This window comes from Apteryx mantelli, chromosome 2 (assembly GCF_036417845.1).
Source record: "Apteryx mantelli isolate bAptMan1 chromosome 2, bAptMan1.hap1, whole genome shotgun sequence".
Classification (NCBI taxonomy): Eukaryota; Metazoa; Chordata; class Aves; order Apterygiformes; family Apterygidae; genus Apteryx; species Apteryx mantelli.
Genome location: NC_089979.1, coordinates 67,679,616 through 67,701,436, shown reverse-complemented (window position 1 = coordinate 67,701,436; position 21,821 = coordinate 67,679,616). Strand labels below are relative to the sequence as shown.

Below are 21,821 nucleotides of genomic sequence, written 5' to 3'. Positions count from 1 at the left end.
ATATTTTTATTGACCTAATTGGTTCCTCCTCCTCTTCCAACTTGTCCGCTTGTGTTCTTAGTAAGGAAGAGAACTCCTGACCTGCTAATCTGAAATTCCCCCAACCCTGAACATGTAAGTGCACATGCTTTTAGACTGGCTCTTGTGCTTTCCCCTCGCCCCCATCTTCAAGTTTTGTTCATTTATGGTCACAGCTATCAAACTGTATAAAAGACAGACCTGTAATCTTAAAGCCTATTTATGATATTTAAAACATTGTGTGACCATAGTCAAGCTGTAGTCAAGTCAGGATTCTCAAACATGGTGTAAAACTCAAATCTCCTTTTTTAAACTTTGAATCTACTTTAGTATAGTCACTGCCTAAGTCTGTCAAAAAAAAATCATACAAGATACACTGATCATCTTGGGACCAGTGGCATTCAAGTTCCTCTAAACATGGTTAGGAAAATGAAAAAAATCAAGCCTTGTTCCTTCATTCTCATTTTCCTGTAAATGGCATCTTAAACACATGCTTGGGGATAGGCTCTGAAAGTAAACATCATGTTCTGAGAGTCCAGGGCAAACTGAACTAAGAAACTCAGTATTATTCAAAAACTTGTGTCTGTACCTGTTTAGGCCAACTTTTTCCTGTTAAAATGCTGTTGCTGATGCTGGGCATGAAGTCCATGAGCCTCAACAGTTAGTTAAGTGATAAGTGACTTGTTAAACTCTGACACAGTCTTCTGAAGGCATCTTTTGCCTGATGTTTGTTAAACTGGCAGATGATTAACCCACATTTTTGAGTTCACTGCTATGTTAATAAAGGCTTACAGCTGATCAATTATGTAAGAAGACTTTCTGTTCCCACTGCCTTACTTTAAGATAAGAACTTTCTGCTTTTTGATAGCTTATTCCATTTTGTATTGTTCAGGTAGATTTTTGTCTAATAACAAAAGATTTTGAAGCAGATTCTGAGATTCTTTCTTTTTAAGCACTAATGGCATAGTTTTGTATTGTTGTTTTCTGTATACAACAGAAAATATTCTTTTCTTCTCCATCATTCAAACTCAGTAGCCTCAGTAGCCCCAAAAAAGTAAATACCAGGAACTTAGATTTCGTTAATGCAGAAGAGCCATAATAGAACATAATACCAACAGATTTTTACAAACATTTTTGCAAGGCAACCTAAACCTTGTATCTGGATGGTTTTAAAAAGTAATAAAATTCATTGTACACTGTTGTCATTCTTCACACTTCTTGCCTTTTAATTTTTAGGCTTAAAATAGAAAATAAATTTTATTTAAGAAATAAGAGTGATGAAGATGTTTTTGAAATGGGCATTTTCTTATTTCTCTAAAATTCTGATTAGGTGTGTAAAAAGGCAGAATTTTCATGATAGATATGAGTTAAAAATTACAGTTCTGTAACTCTAATGTTAACACAGTAAGTTGGTGATTAAGCAGTCTGCTGGTCTGCATTTCAGATAATCATTACTTTTTTAAATGTGACTAGTTATAAACTATATCTTGCATAACATTCTAACGTGGCACCTGTGTCTCTATGCAAACTGCAATGGGAAAAAGTCTTCTCTTTTTTTTTTCCCCCAAAAAGTCCAGAAGGAACTAATTGAAACATAAAATGTTAACATTTTAAATAAATAAGTAAATATTCTTAAATATATTGGAATTTAAATGAAGAAAGTTGAAACGACATGCTATTGCCCTATTGAAACAAGTCAAAATGATTAGGCTTCTTTTGGATTCCAAAATCATTGAAACAGACCTGGTTTTACAAAGTGTTACCAGGGTTTGTTCGGTTGGTTGGTTTGTTTGTTTTGATGGGATTACTTTTTTTTCTGGTGGAAAGTTCTTTTCCCAGAATATTCTGTCCAACTCTTATTTCAAGTATCTACAGGTTGTTTTACAGCCAATCCTTTTCTTACCCCAAAGTAGATCTTGAAATTAGTCTTGATTTATGCTGCCCTGATAGCAGAACCAGGCCTTTAGATTAAGATGCTTTGAGTTAGAAGCACACAAATCTTGCAAAGATTTTGAAAACCAGACAGGCTACTGGTCTGTTTAATTCATAGGCATATAAAGCTGTTAATGTTGTATACAGAGATGAAAACTTAAATAAAATTTTTCTGTGTTTGTTTGTCATGGATGGAACCTGTAGGACTATGATTTATTCTAGAAACAGCAAAACATTAGTTTACCACTACTGCCATTTAGTGGTCTGTAGATGATCAGCTGGTATATCACTGTGTAGTTTCTCCTCTGGCATTTGGCACCATTCTAGTTAATGCTTGGCTCTTGCATTAAATCCAGCATTTTGCATACTAGAGAGAGCTAATGTCTTGTTCTCCAAAGATTAATTATGTTACAGCTGAACCCAACTTCTAAAGCAACTTTCTTGTAATTTCTTATATTTTGCTTTGTTGTTGTTGTTTTAATCAGTGCAGGTACAAAGATTTAATGTTTTGCATTTACTTAAAGTATCTTAAAATCAGCATATTTGTTTCTTCTCTAGTCTTACAAAAAAAAAAAAAGGCAATTAATGAGATTTTTTTTCTCACTTGTTAATAGGCGAGTGCAAGCTCTTTGCATTCCAGCAATTCACCTGCACACGACTGCAGCCACCATGCAAGTCAGCCAGCAAGACTTTGAAAAGGCTCAAGAGCAGCTGAAGCTTTTGAAAAAGGATCCTGGGAATGAAGTTAAGTTGAAGCTCTACGCTTTGTTTAAACAGGTGGGCTTGACTCATTTTGTTTTTTAAGGGGCAGTTATAATCTGAGGGGATGGACCCATAAAATATATATTTAAAGTATATATTTAAAATATGGGGTGTTCCAATGTATTGTGTCTTAACAAGCTTTTCATTTCAAGTGGTCAAATTCTGTTTTTGAAATGCCAGCCCCTCAAACTCTGCCTGAATTCAGAGGGAAGGCAGACTGCTTCGTCTTGTAAACTGTCCTTTGAATAGAAACCTTTATTCAAAGGACTAGAGCCAAATTATGTCCACTGTGTGACGCCTTCCATATAATATGCCCTGTATTGATGCAGCACAGGAAAATTGCTGGTGCTCAGGAAGAAAAGAGAATGCCACATGCTTTCTCTTAACTTTGTTGTATCTGCAGACAGTCAGCTGGTCCTATAATCTAGCAGTATTGACAGTTGAAGTTTGACTTTGTGGGTATTTTTAGTTTTTTTTTTTTTTTTTTTTTTTAATTCAAGGAATTCTTCCCCATTTACTCTGAGTGAAAGTTATTTACTACAGCATGGAAGGACACTGTATAGATACTGTTGAAAGTCCTTAGGGGGATTTGTACTGGTATTTAGGGAAGTATTTGTGGATCAAGATTGGCCACAGGGTCAGTACAAGCCATGGCTTGTTATATTGAAGAAGGCAATCAATCATTCTTTTAAATAAAAACTTCTTAAAGACAATAGAATGTTTCAGGTACTTCAGTAACTAATAATAATGAGCTCAAAAATATATCTTTTCTTTTTTTATCCGCCAACTCTAAATATTTATCTCTGATAGTTTACCTTTCTTCAGGAAAATTGATTATAGAGTACTTTAGGATAGCTGAGACCTTTGCAGGTCATCTTGTCCAACCACCTTGCGCAAAGCAGGGCCAGCTTTGAAGTTAGTTCCAACTACTAGATCTTACACAATGATATATTTGTTCAAACAACTTACACTTTTAAAACTTTCTTTTTAAATACATAGCTTTCACAAATTTGAGATAGGTTGCTGAGAACATATATGCATGTATATTTTGAAATTAGTATCTCTTATTGGTTAGGGGCATCTGAAAGCCCAGCACCATCTATTAGGAAATGGCAGACAGAAGTTTCATGGTATGCAGACTGTCTGAATATAGCTCAACAATTAGATTTTCCTTCCCTCAGAGCTGAACTTTGTATTCTGATCACATAAATCTTCCTAAAGGTGTTTTTTTTGTTTTTTTGTTTTTTTGTTTTTTTTCTACCAAGACATCTGAACTTTAATCAAAGATTTAAATGAGTTTGTTTCACTTTCTTCTCAGGCTACTGAGGGTCCCTGCAATTCTCCAAAACCAGGTATGCTGGACTTTGTCAAGAAGGCCAAATGGGATGCATGGAATTCTCTTGGCAATTTGTCTCAGGTGATGACATCTATAGTTCCACTTAGCTACTTTGTAAATTACTTCAAGTGCCTGGTTTGTAAATGAATGGTATCTAAACATACTATCTGCTAGTTGAGGGCCTCTGCTTCAGACTCTGAAATGTTTTGCACTGTATTCTCATAATTATTTCAATACTTAATGTTTGGAGATTTTTTTTCCTGTGTAAGCCTAGTTTTAAATTACTACTAACCGCCTGTAGCACTGTAAGAGATCTTATGTGTGTGGTGACTTACCATAAAAATGTAGTTTTAAACATTATGTCATATTCTGCTGTTTCCTGTGAGAGATGGATTGAGCCTCACTCTTCTTACAGGTGTGTTCCTTGACTTGTGATCCTTCTCTCTGTTGTTCTCACAGATCTTACTATTATATGGAGATAGATTAAACCTCTGGGTCGGGAGGAGGAGAAAACCTTCCATCTGTAGCAAGTCCTGCCAGTCATTAAGGAAAGGAAAATTAGTCTTATCCATTCTTTCTGTCAAATACAGAAGTACAGGAATTAGATGCCCTTGGAGGGAGGTTAAATGGTGAAGATTCATACATAGTTTTGCTTTAGCCAAAATGAAAATTCTACCTTGAGAGCAGAATTAGGCCTCTCCTGTGATTTCACATACTATTAAACCTTGTCTGTCTCTTTCTCTCTCTCCCTATTTAGAAAAAGAATAAATCCATGAATCCAGCATGATATTGATAACTTTGTCACCTTAAAAAGTTGGTCTCTAACTAAAAGACTAGAAAAAAGTGGCTAAAAAACGGTGTATTCAGAGCCTCTTTTCATTCTTGTTCAGTTGATCTTGAGATCTTTATTACCTTTTACAACCTTTTGAGAAGTCTTTACCTCAAGTGAAATGAGCAGGCAGAATATAGAGTCAAAGAAATACAAGTATTCTATTTTCATGCAGATTGTCTTAAGTCTGATATTACACATAGCTATTACACATAGCAGTTTCTTCCATTGGTAGTAAATGAAGGAAACGTAAGCTTTACAAACAAGCTGTTTTGCTAATGCATTAGGCCTGCTCTTTGGGAATAGTTTTGGAAGTTAGTCATAGATGCTACTTAACAAAGCTTTTTTTTTAATGTGCTTTGGGATATTTCATTTGCCTGAGATGCATGTGCTGAAAGAAACTCGGTGAGGTCAGGATATCACTGTGGGGGAGCTGGGGAAAGGATAGGAACTAGGGAGGGTTTTGTGGTGGTTGGTGCTGGGGTTTTGGGGGGGTTTTCTTGTTTTTGTTTTTTGTTTTTCCAGATGGCACTGTGCATCTTTTAGGAGTAGCTAAGATATACTCAAGGAGAAGAATCTACTCTTGAAGTTATAGTAGAGAAGGAATAAATATTTTCATGTGCTTGAGATTACAAATTCTTGAAGTATAACATCATTTCAAGGAAATAGATTGTAACAGCCAAGCATTTACAATTCTTTTTAATCACTACTTACTGTAGACATGGGGGGGGCAGGGTTTTTTAGGCCTTTGCATGTCATGTTTGTGCTAAATGCTAACTAGTGTCTGTAAGCAATTTTTAAATGCCGTGGGCCCATTTCAGTGTTCTTATTTCCAGCAAAACATAATGTTCTAAAATAATTTTTTTGTTGTTGTTGGAGAAATGCCCAACTGGAAAGCAGCAATAAAGGATTCATGAACTGAAGTGTGTAAATGCTGTGGTTATGCCAGAGGGCTTTCACATATTTTCAGACATGGATGGGGGCATTTCTCAAAAAAAATCAATGTCATTATCATCCCAGCATTTATGTACTTTATCTTGCGGATCCCTTATTGCTATTTTCCAGCTGGATTTAATCACAATCTGCAGTGTTTAAATACAGTATCTTCCTATTTTTACCTTAATTAGCATACTTTCTAATTGAAAGATTTTTTTCATTTATCCTGAGGTCATGCTCCCCTCCTTTTTATGGCTTCCCATTTTAAGAATAGCAGAACAAACTGGTTTGGATTTCAGCATTTGATAATCTTGTGGGATTTTTCTCTTTGCAGGATAATGCCAAACAGAAATACACTGAGCTTGTCTCAAGTCTGGTCTCTGCAGAATCTTCTAGCCAGGTGAAAGATGCTGCTCCAGAAGAGAGCAGACATGATGGCTATGAAACAATAATAGTTACTACCAAAAACAACATCACAAAGATAATGTTTAACCGACCTGAGAGGAAAAATGCCATCAGCCATAAGGTAAAGAAACTGATTTGTGAGGTTTAACTGTTTCTTCTTTCATGGGTAAGTTACTTAAGCTTTTAAAGGATTGTTGCTACAGGTCTAGCAGAACTAACTGAAGCACAGTGGTCTGAATCTTATGAAGGTTTAGTGTCTTGACTCCAATGACAGTCTAAGGTATAGAGATGCCATGCAAAATCAAACCACTCTGCTAGCATTTTACAGGCATTTAAAAGATTGGGGTTTGCTGTGCCTCTTTTTCTTTTAACTTAGTATAGAATTATGGTCAGCACTAAACTAAAACACTGACATGTAGGAAGACCAGTTTGCTTTTTGGAGATAAGATTTGACTGTAGTCTTGCTTATAACAAAGAATGTGGACAGCCTGCTTTGGCTCAGCAGTACTGTATTTGTGTCTAGATAGTTGTCCTGTTCCTATAGCTATCTGCATGAGGAAATCTATCTTGTTGGAGAAGCCACATAATTATCCTGTTTCACAACTGCAAAAATGCCAGAGCTGGGACTCTGCCCTCACTGCTAATTCTTTAATATATTATTTTGCCCACTTGTCATACTACTTTTCAGATTTTAAAATAAGCTGTTTCCAGTTAATGTTTATTTCCCAAAGGACCTTATTTTGACCTTCAGATTTGCATTGGAAGTCTGAGTATTGCAAGCTTGTGTCTTTGTGGTCAGAAATACCTTGTGCAATACTTCCTGAGGATGTACATTTTCTACATATTTAAAAGAACCATACTTAAACTATCTCTCAAGTTCCTTGTTGTCAGTGTGGAACTCCTTTTTATGGTCTCTTACAGCATCACAATTTTCTTTGTTGATTTTCCTCTTATGCAGATGTACAGAGAAATTATCAAAGCACTTGAAGAAGCTGCCAAAGATGATTCTACCATAGCAGTTATTACCGGTACCGCATTTTTTATGTCTCTCTTACATTAATTTTATTTTTATGCCGAAGTACAGTCCTGACATGAGCTATCTACCTGTATTTAGGCTAAGATAGAATTGTGTACAAGTGAGGAAATTGCTTCCTTTAGTATAGACCAAAGGTTTTCCAAAGTGTTTTGACAGAATTCTGTCAAGATGGTGTTTCAAATTCTTCAGCAGACTTGCTGCTATCAAAACATCTTTCTGAGATGCAAGATGAACATGGGATACTCTAAAGGCTATATTACTTTTAAGTAGCTGATCTATCTGCTCCACAGCTGCTTCACTATAGCTTTTGGAGTTTATTTGGATGGCTTTAGTCAATTTTGTCTACCTCTGTCATACATCAGAACGTATTAGAAACAAACAAACCCCTCAAATGCTGCACTGAAATGCCCAACAGAAGTTTACAGTGCATCTTTACTTACGATCATACGAAAAAATGATACTTGATTTTGATTTTTTTCTGTGGCTGTCATGAAAAAGAGTTGTCCAGACAAGCTGCAATCTGGCCCACCTGTATACATCCTGGTCACCAGATACATGATGTGTACAACTGGATGACTGCAGCTATAGTGCGAAAGGGCAGCCCAAAGTCATGCTACCTGTGGAGCTGCGCTGCTCTGGTGACATCATGCTTGAATTCTAGAGAGGACTCTTTGGTCTGTTTCTATCTGATACTGACCGAACAACATTGTGGCAAGGGCAGGTGAGAGGAACAGAGTGGCTGTGGCAGGCTCTGCCTGTCTGGCTCACCCTCATCGCAGGTAGGTGTGCTCTTCGGCATGCATTTAGAAAATTAGTCAAAGCTTGAGGCTTGCAGCTAAGTAGTGTGGACACAAGGTGATTTTGGGCTTGAGCCAGTTTACCTTTTGTCATTTGTGAGGTAGTTGTGTATGTGTTCATCTCTGCTTTACCAGCACCCTCATATTCCCAGGACACTGAATTTCCTTTCATTAGCAATGACTAAACACAACAATCCTTACAGCATGAGAAAGGCTCTTCACACAGCTGGAATGTGTAGCAAGTGTATAGCTACGAGTAAACTGCAAACTCTCCTGCGCAAACCTTTCTATTCCATTTTAAATAGTTAGTAAGAGCACTGCAGCATAAAGTAATACATATGCTAAACAAAGAAAAGCCTGATCCTGTAAATGTCCTCATGGAACAGAGGATGATTTAGAGGATTAAATCATGCAGTCATTGCCCTCTCTAGCTTTTAAATACTCCTTGCTTTTTTCCACTGCGCCTCAAACTCTCTTATACCTTTGCCAACAGGTTATCTACTTCCTACTGAAAAATACATCATTCAGTACAATAATTTCAATGCAGTGCTGTCATTCTCCTTAGACTGCTATGCCATTTTCCCAATAGGACATAATAAAAGTGAAACTTGCACTACATTTTAAATAGGTTATTCTATCTACTTCTGATTCCTGTGTCAGTTTGAAAGGGAGCGAAGGGACATGCATAAACTTATACATATGTTTATTTTAAATATATATATATAATATATATACATTATATATAATATATATTATATATTTCTGTTTTTTAAAATATTTCTTACTTCTTGCTGTGTGAATGATTGTGAACTGGCAGAAGAAAACTGAGCAAGTACTCAGGGAAAGAAATAAAAGACACACTTTTCATCTGACAATATTATTCTAAACTGTAGATGTCCTTTAAGATACTGTTTATACTTTGAGACAATTCCTCTAATTACTTAATATTGTTAGAATGAAATTCTTTTGTAAATGCAATGCATGGAAGCTCTTTTATCTTGTCTACTCAGAAAACATTGGTGCATTTATTTATGTGTTCTCTGCAGGAAATGGAGAGTACTATTGTAGTGGAAATGATCTGAATAATTTTACTAATATCCAAGCTGGTGAAACCGAGAAGATGGCAAAAGATGGAGCAGTACTACTCAAGTAGATCATCTTGGTTTCATATATGCATAAATTACTGTAATGGGTAAAATATGATTTGCAGGCATTGTTAGAAAGCATGACAGTAGGGACTGAGTTAAGTACAACACATCCAGTTAGATGACTGTGTCAAAGAGCTCACAGTGCACATATACACAAGGACTATGTGGGAGAAGAATAAAGGAGGAAATGAGATGCATATTAGAAATTGTTTTTTAAGTACAGTGATGCTAGAGACTTGATTTTATTTTTAAGCCCCAACGTATGTGCAGATATAATGCTAAAAACGTGATTTGTCTTTATCATTTGTAAACTACAATGAAAAAAATGTTTCTTTTGTTTTTTTGGTTTTGCTATCAAACAATGTCTCCACTAACAGGACTAAGATACCTTCTGCTAAGATACCTTCACTGGCATGTTGGTTTGAATAGAGACTAGGTGTAACAGGCTTGCCCAAAATGGCCCAGGAAGTCTGGTACCTTAGTTCCATCCTTGAGTCTCAATCTATCTGTTAAACTAGTTTATCTTCTAAGGTCAAGGAAGACTAGGGGCATCATGTGACACAGTGGCTGAAATGGTTCTTGGGACAAACAACAGTCTTTCTTTCCTACTCAGTTTTAAGCAGATTTTGTCTTTCTGTTACATCTATACATGATGATTTCATTTGAGAGATGCTTGCAAGTTTGGATTTCTTACCTCAAGCACTTGCAATTGATGGAAAATCTGAAATATGCAGAAAAGCAAATGGTGTTTTTGATTTCTGTTTTAGAGATGAATTACAAGTACTTAGTTTTGTGGGTTTTACTTAGGCAAGCTATCTGCGGATCACAGTTGCCCCTGCAAAGTGACAATGACACAGTCCTAAACTGTTACAAAAATGTTACTCAGCAGTATCTGACAAGTGTTCCAGCCAGCCATGCTTTGTAGGACATTCATCACAGTGCGCAGTCTCACATATGTACTTTATGATCTTTCACCTTGCTCTTGTCAGAAGACTGTATGTGTTATCCTGTTAATATTGCACAAGTGCAGTGCTTCATTACAGCTGATGCACAGAGAGGCCAGAGAAGTGGAGTCTTTACAATTGTTCACTTTTGAAAAAAGTATGTTTGGAGAATATATTTTGCACTCTTTGGATGGTGAAGTAGCTATCAAATATAACAAAACACTCTTTTTCAAACCTGTACAGAAGAGCACTAGGGAAATCTGTGTTGTGGTAGCATCACAGTTCTGGTGCTGCTGGGGCTTCACTGCAGAACAGAATCTGTGAAGAGAAAGAATATCCCAAGAATGGAATTGGGCTGGATAGATAGGTATGCAGGTAGGTAGATAGACAGGGCAAAAGATTGTTCTTGTTGGTTAGCTGTAGTCAATAATTCTAGCTGAAGAAGAGAGCACTTTCATAACTTGATTGCAGCATCTAAGAAGGCTGGGCTGACATGCACATATTTGGTTCTTGGTCAGGAAATAAAAGTATTTCAGGTAGTGCTTATTTTCTTTGTCAGTATTCATTTGGGAAAGGGTCAAAACATATGCTACCTAGGATTTAGCCCATGTTTTTTGTTTTGCAGTACCTAATCACGTCTGTTTGAAAGTAGTTTATATTTGATTTAAAAAAAAAAAAAAGACTAGGATGCGTCTTACTCTCACATTCTGTTTTTCCTTCTCTCCAGAGAGTTTGTGGCGCATTTTATTGATTTCCCTAAACCACTGATTGCAGTGGTGAACGGCCCAGCCATTGGAATCTCTGTAACGCTCCTTGGACTGTGTGACATTGTCTACGCTTCTGATGCGGTAAGTACATTACATAGCTGATCCAAAGACAGTATTTAAAGGTCTTTCTGTAGGAGTATTATTTGGTCCAGAGTAGTCTGGCAGAAAAGCATACACCAGTGTAAGAACTTCTTATGTCACATTGAGGAACACCTATATTAATGAGCAACATAGGGTCATGCATCAGCCAATGCTTAACATGCATGGAATTTCTCTGCTGTAGTTACATTATCAAGGTACTCAGCTCCAGTTTAGAAACTCTTTACTGTACCCTTTACTGTACCAAAAGGTACAGTAGCTGATGTGAGATGGTAACTGCAAAGCCACTTGGAGCAAGGTGGAGGGGAGAACAAAAGATTATTATGGAATAGGAGTGCAGTAACTAGCATTTTATCAAATCTGTGTTTAAAGACAACTTGAAAAGCTTTGGTTTATCCAGCTCAAGATTCCTCTGAAGAAAATTTGCCAAATATACAAAAAAGCTATATTAAAGCATAGCACAGAATCCTATTATATCACTTATTTTTGTGTCCTCTGTTATTCTTTTGTATAAGTTAGCAAACAAACATAGAACTTAACCCCAGGTGTTAAATCATTTTAGGTAAGCTATTGCTTCCTGAGCTGGAAGTGTCTATAATGGGTGGTACTTTTAGATTCCTTCTTCAGCAGTTGTGTTGGATTTTTCCCCAAAGTCCCTGCTGGGTTGGTGGTTTGTCACTATAAGACTTAGGAAAATTGAGCTGCAAGGGTTCTTCTGCTTGCCCCAAGACAGGATCAACTAGGACCATGTCACTCCTGACATATGATTGTATAATGTATTAATTTATTCAGTCTATTCCAGTCCCTGAGTCTCTTTTTTGTTAGAAGTTTGTTGGGTTTTCCTTCTCTCTCTTCCCTGCCCCCCACTATCTGATTTTTCTGGCTGCAGGCTGAACCTATTGTTTCTTCTTTGTGGATTTAAAGAACAGACTTTTCATTCTCCCTTGCAAGAGCCTCCAATGTATTTAAAAACTATTAGATACATCTCAAGTTTACCTCCACTCTTTCCATCAATTCTTTCTGGAGCTAAACAAGGCCAATTCATTCAGTCGTTCTTCATGTGCTTTCTTAGACCTGTGACCATGTTCCTCTGGACTCCTTCCGGTCGTTCCAAGTCTCTCTTTAAGCGTAATGATACAAACTGGACACATCACTTCAGCTCGTGTCTTACTGATACAAAATAGAGCAGAAGAATTTCTCCATGTTTTGCAGGCTGTGTTCCTGTTTTAACATCCCAGAATGTCATTTGATTTGCGTACAACTTGTGAACTGCTATAACCCCTGGATCCCTTACTGTAGAATTGCCAGTTAAACAGTTGTTCCTATCCTATATTGTATTAACAGTTATTCCTGCCAAACTTTACACTTGTCCATATTAAATGGTATCTTTTTATTCATACTTATCCAATTTATTGAGACTATTTTGAATTCTAATCACTTCCCCCTCAGCAGGATATCCCCTGCAGCCATAACTTAGCATAGGCTTAGCTGAAGATTAATTCAAAAAAACATTAAATGTTTTGTTATTTTGGCATCCTGCCAGTAGCATCCTTCTTGCTTGAGTAGCAGACTCGTATTTGGACTTCCTTTTACTATTCATTTACATAATCACTGGTAGTTGAATCTTACTTTGTGCCTTGTATTTTTAATTTTTTTTAAATCTCTGCATGTTCATACTACTCTCATCCTTAGTCACCTGACCTAGTTTTCACTTCCTGTGTAATTGTGTTTAAAGTCAGTGAAAAGCTTATGATTTAGTTGAGACAATCTGTTAGGATCTGCCTACATGCACTAGGACAGCTTTTGCTTGTGCTCTTTGAACAGTTCTTTGAGCAATTCTCTAGGGTCTAACTGAGCCCTTCACCTAGTCTTTCATGAGGGCTTTCCTATTATCTTTGAGTTTACTGAAGTCTTCTTAAAGGTGATTGTTCTCTCTTCTTCCCTTCCCAGGATTGTAAACTCTCAGGCAGTAACATCATTCTCATCCAAATTATCTTTTACTCTCACATTCTTCACCAGTTTGTTTGGAGTGCCTTAGGCACTGGCTACGTATTCCAGAAGTAGCCAGCTTCAGCACGTTCAGGATCTGTTTGTATTCCCAGGTAGGTATTCACACAGCAGATTATTGCCAGCTGTATTTATGAGCTACTGCACAGACCAGTCTGACAACAGATCAGTGTTCTTGGGAATCAGGTAAAGCTGATTTCTGCTTGGATCTGACTGCTGTTCCTGGGACACCAGTGTGCATCACTGGTATAGTTCATCTCCCCTTCCTATAGCAGGACCAGTTATACCAACTCGTATCCTGGCAAATGTCTAATATTTTCTTACATACTTCCAATTATATGTGTATCACACTCTTGCTTAGGAAGGCTATTGATCTGTCTCACTGTAAGGCTATGGTAACACATGCTTACCTGCTATTACAGTGAAAGCTGCATTGGCAACTTGTGCACTCATTGTCTATCAGTTCATATTTTAAATGGAAATAAAATGGAGCATTTTGTCTTCCTTGACGGATGTTGATGTAAGCTGTCAAAAATAAAGTTCTGCAGTTCAGTTTTAGTTTGCAATTAGGGTACTGTTCTGTATGATCCCAAGATGCATTTCTGCCACAGATTCTTTTTAAATTTGTATAAAATTTGAGGAAAGAAGATTCACAATGACTTAAATTTTACGGCAGTGGAACAAACTCAGAATGTGCCTTCAGGCAGCAAGGTACTTCTTAGCTATAAATTATTTGGCTATGTACTTAATAACTTTTAGGGAAGATGTGTATGAACATCCTTTCTGTAAAGACTTTGCACATGCAAGTTATTTTTTTCTAAGTACTCCATTCAAATAAGGTAACTTCATCAATGGGATTATTAAGATAAGGAAATCGCATTGTATAAACAAAGTCAGTTTCTGCGTGCATTGAGAGGATGAAGCTGTGTTACCAGATAATATTTAAAGCCTATTATGGTAAAGGTTCAAATATATCTCTGGTGAACTCTTTTACAGCGGAAGCTTTAAAATGAAAACTAAATCCTAGTACTTCCATCCTGTGAACTGGTTCTGAGGTTTGCTTTGTTTTGTTCTTATTTTTACTAGGCTACGTTTCACGCCCCATTTAGTCAACTTGGACAGAGTCCAGAAGGATGTTCTTCTTACCTGTTTCCAAAAATCATGGGCTTAGCTAAGGTAAGAACATCTGTACTACATGTGGGATCTTTTGACCTTTCTTTGTTGGTATCCTCTAAGTGGGGTCATAACAAGAGTCCTCAAAGAAAGCTCCTGTTGGCATCTCTTTAACCAAAGATCAAGAAATGTAATGACAGTATCAGCTTAGGCACTGTAACAGAGTACTGAACACTTCTAAATCTATACTGGGATGTTGATGAAAGTTTTCTGTCTCATGGTGTCCTCCATCAGAGAGGAGAAAGATTTAAATCTATAAGCAGTAGAGCAAGTACTTCATAACCATCAAATTATCAAGGATAGTCTATTCAGTAAGGTACAGCCTACCAATCCCAGTTCTAGAAATCTTGGAGTCACTGTAGGAAGTAGACAAAAAAATTTATGATGAGGTAACTTCAGGTGACACCCTTGGAGCTCTGCTCGAACAGGCATGTAGACTCTTGGTGAACAGTAGGAGCTGTGTTCTTGTCAGAAAGCAGACATTAACAATCAAGAGGCTAAAACGACGTGAATTGGAAGCTTGCACCTTTCTTGTCAGATTCCTCAAGTCTTGCGTCTCATCTAATCACACTCTCTGCTTTTCTTTATTTAGGCAAATGAGATGTTGCTTTTCAACAAAAAGCTGACTGCAGCAGAAGCCTGTGCCCAGGGACTTGTGACTGAAGTCTTCCCCGACAGGACTTTTCAGAAGGAAGTTTGGGCAAGACTAAAAGCTTACGCAAGCCTTCCTAAAAATGTCAGTACTTTTAAACTTTCTCCGACTTGTAAGTCTGTAATATTCCCAGTCCTTCTGCCAGACTTACCCTGTTCTTTGGTTTCACTTCATTCTTAACTGAAATAACAAAGTTCAATACATTTTCAGACACAGGTCTGTCGCAGTTCCTCTGCTGCTGAGAGACAGATACCTCTCTTCTACCCTGAATGAATGTGCACTTGTCTCTGTGACCCATTGGCAGAAATGCCTTAAAGATTAGTTACTTAATCCACTTACAGTCTAGATGTTCTTGTCTTGGATTCCTTGTCTTAGGTATTTATTTTGTCAGTAATTTAGGTTTAAGAGCCTTACTGCTGATTCTACAATATTAATTATACTAACTATGTGGTTTTTGGGTGCTCAAGATGAGGCTGGGTGGGTGGCTTTACTTTTTCCTGAATTCATTCATCATGCTCACTTATCTTCTAGTAGTTTAGGTTTCGCAAAACTACTTGAGTCGCAATGATACTATGATGCATTGGACAAGAAAAGACAGTCGTACCAACTGTCGATAATGCAAGTTACATTTGGCACTGCAGACAGTTGAAGAGGTCTCACTCTTTACACCCATCTACTTTGATTATGAGCACTGAGTGGACTGATGTTTTGCTCCCCCATTAGTTCCCATCTTATTAGTACTTGTAGTAATTAAATGCAATAGTTTGCTTGTAGGTAAAAGACTGACTTAAAATACAATGTTAATTCAACTTAGTTTGAGTACAGCTGTGTGTTTATTGTGCTATTTCCGTAATGTTAAATTAAGATATAGAGAAACATAACTTCCTCATTCATGTTCCTCATTGAATGCAAGTATTCTTTCCTCTCTTTCTCTTCCAGTCCTTGGCAGTGTCAAAGCAACTGTTACGAGCTATGGAAAAGGAGAAGCTCCATGCAGTTAACAATCAAGAGTGTGAAGTCCTCAAGGAGAGGTGGTTATCTGATGAATGTCTAAATGCTATTGTCAGCTTCTTTCAGAAGAAATCAAAGCTCTAATATTTACCAGTAGAATAATCTACCTTCTGGCAATAGCCTTACATATCCTTATCCTTAATAAACTTCCTTTTCAAATAATAATTCTTACCCCTTTTGATGAGGTATATTTCTAAGTACTGTGTCAAAACAGTTTCATAAATTTAAAACAACGTTGTGTGCCTTGCATCCATTATGGATATTTAGGAGATACCTCTCCATACATTTTTGATGCCAAGTACACTGGATCCTTCCATTTGTGATGCTGGGAGAAAAAAATTTCACTACTTTATAGGCAGAAGTGACAATTCTGAATAATTACTAAAGCTGATTGTTTTCCAAAAGAAGCAACAGATTCAATAGCACCATATTTTGATAGCTCTTCAATAACTGACTTATGGGTGGTTCTTTCTATCAATCTGTGGGGCAGGAAATATTATATTAATGTAAAATAAATATAACTATCTAATTAATGTCTTGCTGGTTCTTACTACTTCTGTAAAGCTTCCTCAGTGAGGGAGGAGGAATCTTTTAAAAATCATTCCTGGAGTTGTATTAATGTTGCTCTTATAAAAAGTATTCACTTCAGAGGCCATTTACCTGGCAGGGATTTGGGGCATCTTAAGTTCTTTGTTTATAATACTAAAAATAATTCCTTGCCTTAGACAAGGGCAATATTTCTTCTTCTTTGATAGTACTTTGAAGGAAATGGGTCAAAGCAGTTAAACTAGCAAATTTTAATATTAAAAGTGCTATCAGCTTCTCAGCATCCCCACAACCAAATTAGGATCTCACTGTGGTAGCCACTTGTCACGAAAGGAGTGATGCACTTCACTCGTAAGAGGGAAGCAGCACTATGTTTATTGCAGTAAGACAGAGACTTAACAAAGTTCAATCGTAAATAAGAACGATTTAATGAGGTTCGATTGGCAAGGTTCACTCAGTTATTTACTGCATGAAGGACAGGGTCAGATGCGTGTGCAACAGAGACCCTCCCGTTGAGTCACGAGGTTCAGACTGGACCCCCTTGCTTTCTAACTCCTTCGGAGAGGAGCCTAGGTGTGGCTGGATCCGATCCTAGTCTCAGACTTGGTCAACAGTTTGTCTAAGGGATTATGTGCGCAATTAGTCAGAGATATATCTCAGCAAAGTTTCGTGAAGTTCGCAAAAGTTCAGCATGCTGTTAATCATTTACTGAGGATCTGTCGTGGGTAAAGAATCTCTCAACCTCGAGGAGTAACCTTGAGAGGTGTCCCTGCTCAAGGGGAGGTTCTGCAGTGCAGCCCGCTACCATGCAGGAGAGCTCCATGGGCTCTGGGCTGCCCCCTATTTATGGGGGGGGGGGGAGATGATTGACTCATAGTCATATTTGCATACTAGACAGGCCTTAGTAGGTGCATGCTCATCTAGCCCCCACATATGTGTTGTTTGCAGGGAAGTCAGGTTAAGGGGGAGAGAGCGCACCGGTGGGGGGGGGAAAGGAGCACACTGTCACACCACTGAACAAAATAGTAAGTATGAACTACTCTTTCACCAGAAGAGTAAATAAATATGCTAGGGTAAATTCTTTCAGATATAAGCCTGTCAGAATTAATCTTATGCATATGTGTACGCACACACAAAAGTGTATATATAAAAGAAAGGCCAGTTACTGGAGGACTTACTATAAGTCAGACTCCATGAACAAATAGGACACCATCTGCAATCTCAGTTGCTAATGAAATATTTCTGCAAAGCACTAGATTTGGAGTATTAGGAAGAAAAAGATGTGAATTGATAGCTAAAGGGAAAAAATAAGTAAGCCTTCTCCAAGTCATGTGTCTGACTTAATGATTTTGAGTCCTCAGTTGCTCTCCTGGCTGACTAGGGATCAAATGCACATATATTGCATTTGTGTTTTAAGTTCAGCACTTGCAAATAATCTGTTTTCCTCTGTATGTTCACAACCTATGATAAATTTTCATCCATTCTTCTTACTTTGCAAACAACTTCCTCTCCTTCAAAACATCCTGGCACACATGCTGTTACTAATGTGTTATTGTCTCTTACCTATCCAGTACCTTGCTGTAGGTCCCATCAGTCTACTAGTTGAGAGACTTGATGTATATAAGCACATTTGTCAAACTATTAGGAACTCTTGAAATGCTCAAAATGGTTTGACTGATGTGCTAATACACCTAATAAAATCTGTGCTCTTCAGGAGTAATATAAAGCTAGAGTGCTTGTATAGGAGAGCTCTCTGCCTTCTTTGATCACAATTGTCTTTTCAGTTTCCATGCACTCCTGGAGGCAAGGAAGCAAAGGCTAAAAATTCTCTTCTAAATGGGAACAGGTACACACATTAAGTCTCAGAATTTATCCTTTCACTCATCAAGGTTACAATTTGTGTTGCTTTCACTGGTGGCCTAACTACTTCTGCCTTCAGCCTACTTATTCTTCTTTCAGCCTTTTGCTGGGCTTACAATTTTCTGTTTCACTGACCAGCTCACCTACTGCTAAGGTTCTCTGCACTCTTAACTTCCTTCTCTCACACTTTTTAGAGGCCAGCTTTTGTGCTACTCCCAAGCTCTATTTTTCTCTTCTCCAAATTGTTTCCTAATGGTTCTCACACTAGGAAAACCCTGCTCCTTTTATTTCCTGTCATTCCTTCTTAACATGATTTAGTGCAGCCTAGAATTCACATGGTATCTGCAGCATTTCTCAGGAACCACTGCACTATTGGGGACTAATTTGCACTGTCTTAAGTAATGTAAGAGAAATTTCTTAGTAACATAAAACAATCTCTTTCATGCTTTTATAAATAAGTGATTTTTCTCTTTGACTTTGCAGGAAACAAATAATCTTCAGGAAAAAATACAAAAAAATTTATATACCTGTGAGAAACACTCATAGGTATATAAACAAAAGCTTGAGTGGAAATTGTGAAACCCATAACTGAATGATTTTTGATGAGAGTTTGTGCTCATATAAAGCCATATTTCTGCTGTTAGTAGCTGATACATCTTGCAGCAAAGAAACTGTATTTTTTGTGTTTTATTTTGCATTTGGATCAATTCTGCTTTTATGTGACATATTACTCAACAAAGACCAAAACCACTAGACTCTCCAGAATGGGCACAGTTGAGTGGGAAATAAATACTGTAATTTTAAATATGGCGTTTATTTATTTAACCATGTAACAATATGAACTATGATTAAGAGTGGGAGAGAAACTGAATGATTACACATTGCAGAACATTGCTGAACAATGGATAGTCTTCACTGAACACTTCTTTCATGATGACCTTATACATATATGTGCATGCAGCAGGCCCTGGAATAGAACAGCTCTTTGAAAGCACACATGGATATGAATGTGTGTGTGTGTGTATAATATTCTAATGCAGGCAAGGAATAATATCTTCAGAAGTGCATGCCATCTGTGAAATTTAAATACAAATTTTACAAACAATGCAGTCTGCAACAGATACTGGAGTTGCGTATTTACTTATTTACTGTCATTTCAGTCTAAACAATGAGCAACACCAGTAAAATATAAGTTGTCTGCAATGCACATTGACTCAAATCCTACACATTCCAAATCCTCTTCAGACCTTTTGATTGGATCATAATGTCTTCATGACGGATGGCATATGTTAAATTCTGAAAGCAGAGTACCAATAAGGAGTAACAGCTTAGATGCACTTAGTGGAGCACTGTTACCTTATTTGGGAGTATAATTTATAATTTGCTTTTTCATCAGGAAGCAAATTATTAGACTTAAATTTTACTAGTAACCATTTTCATTTATTTATTGGCTCCAAACAAAGGCTTTTCACTTATGGTATCACTCTGTAACAGTAGTTAGGCTTTCAGCAGACAGAATTCATCAGTACACAGAGAAGATGGCTTTATAAAATGTCCTCTGAGCACTGCCAGCTGGTAACATTTCAATTTAGAGCTATAGAACTGGCTAAATTTCACTGAATTGATCATTGCTAGTGTGTAGTACAAAGAAGAAATGTTTCAAGTGTGCTAAAACCATGGACTTTAAAATAAAGCCAGGAATTGATAAACAATTAAAGAAAGAACTTGACAGTACCAAGTATCTGAAGAGAAGGTGGTACATTTACATGAGTTTTCATAGGGTTTCAGATAAAAAGTGAATATGCAAAGCTAAGTGGATCAGCAAGGCTTAGCAACAAATAGTGAAGAATATTGAACGAAGTAAATGGAAGCAAATAGTTTCAGAGAAAGAACATCTTCCAGGATTAGCTGGTGGAACTGCTGGAAGTGAATTGTTCAAAAGTTGAGAAAAATGAAGTATGTTCTTATTCCACAAACAGAGAAAGGGAGACTGGAGTGAAGAAAGCAAACAGGGTACCTGAATCAGTAAATTAAAGCATAAATTGAGGCAGACCAGAATGTTTTTTCTGTATTGGGTCTCATTCACAATACTAGATACTGAGTTTCCATCCACTTAAATACACAATATTAGAAAGTGTATCAGGAAGCAGTTTGGACAAGCTAACAGAAATGACTGTGCCTATAAGGAGGAGGTTCTGCATCTAGAAAAAATAAAGTCTCACATGAAAAGAGAAGCTAGTTTACCTCCTTGAACACAACAGCTCTAGATCCAATGGAACAAACATAATTTCAGTCATCTGTATCCAAACTCTGATTTGACTGGGATGATGAAGAAAATGTGAAGTTCTAGCTCTGTATCTTAAGGATGTTAAGTCTTATTTTGACTAACTTGAACTAGGCCTGTCTTTTATATCTTAGTTATTTATTACACAAGAATAATTGCTACTGTGGCATCAAAGATGTGTCCTGACTTAGGAAAACTTAACTGAGACCTTCCTAGTTGGAAGTAACTTTTTTTTCCCCAGAACACATGCAAACATTTGTGTTGTGAACTTCATGGTTCTAATCTTAAATGTATTTTTCAATTAATATCTTGGTGTTTCCCTTTTTTATGTGAAAAATCCAATCAAGGATAGTATGAGTTTTTACTTCAGCCATTTGAGAGTTAAATAACCAAACCAATTTTTTTCAAGAGAAAATTTCTCTGCTGTTCACAGATGTCTTTTATCACCCACAGAAAACAGGAGTAGAGAGTTTACCAGGAACAGGAGAGGGTCAGGCTGCTGACGCCAGGTAGGAATTTAGCTCATGTTACTGAAAGGAAATTGCGGAGATGCAGCTTTTACACACCAAGAAGACTCTCTCTCAGTGTCAAGGAGCTGATTGATAGTTGTGAAAACTTCAGTTTTACTGCTCTAGATTCTGGTCTCAAGAGAGCTATCTTTAATCATAAAATCCAGATAAAATGGATAAAAAGTGATAAAGTCAGAAGATGGCTTTCTGTTTCTGGCCCAGTGTGGTTAGATATATCCATACATAAAAGTCCTGGTGCAATGAGTACCTAGAGACTGTAGAGAGAGAACACCCTTCCCAAAGCCGAGGTTGAGATGTAGATGCAGGTGTCTTTTCTCAATGCTGGTACCAAAGCATCAGAGGCAACAGCCCTGGGGTCAGATCTGCTGGAGCAGAACAGCCAGCGACCAAAAATGAATGGTTTTGGGTGCTGCCAAGATGTGCATGCTGCGCGGCCAGCACACACGCCTGCTCCCAGGCAGACAAGACGGTTAGCCTAGGTGTTACATGCAGGCATAGCTGCCTTGCAAGATCAACAGGTTTTAAAATCCAGACACCTCATCTCTGTCATGGTACACTAGAAGTATTTGCAATTTAACTAAGAAAAAAAAAAGTGAAAGATGGAGGAGAGGAAACAGAAAATGAAAAGTATATGCACGTATTGCTCAGCTATGGTAAAACAGTTAAACTGGACGTTAAGAAGTATCACATCGATTTAGCGCCTGCCTTAACCCTCCATGAGTCAGTGCAGGCCACAAGAGATTACCAGC

At 37.4% G+C, this 21,821-nt stretch overlaps 1 protein-coding gene across 4 annotated transcripts in view; it reads left to right on the top strand.

The window, feature by feature from the left end:
* ECI2 (enoyl-CoA delta isomerase 2) overlaps window positions 1-19,063 on the top strand; it is a 33,326-nt gene extending 14,263 nt beyond the window's left edge. For all 4 annotated transcript variants that reach the window (XM_067290807.1, XM_067290806.1, XM_067290808.1 and 1 more), the window contains exons 2-10: window positions 2,565-2,727; window positions 4,031-4,129; window positions 6,148-6,339; window positions 7,177-7,246; window positions 9,098-9,200; window positions 10,871-10,991; window positions 14,103-14,192; window positions 14,782-14,925; window positions 15,781-19,063. In XM_067290807.1, coding sequence (XP_067146908.1) covers window positions 2,620-2,727; window positions 4,031-4,129; window positions 6,148-6,339; window positions 7,177-7,246; window positions 9,098-9,200; window positions 10,871-10,991; window positions 14,103-14,192; window positions 14,782-14,925; window positions 15,781-15,936 — 1,083 coding nt within the window. In that variant the 5' untranslated portion in view covers window positions 2,565-2,619 and the 3' untranslated portion in view covers window positions 15,937-19,063. The remainder of the gene's footprint in view (window positions 1-2,564; window positions 2,728-4,030; window positions 4,130-6,147; window positions 6,340-7,176; window positions 7,247-9,097; window positions 9,201-10,870; window positions 10,992-14,102; window positions 14,193-14,781; window positions 14,926-15,780) is intronic.
* Window positions 19,064-21,821: the final 2,758 nt, after the last annotated feature.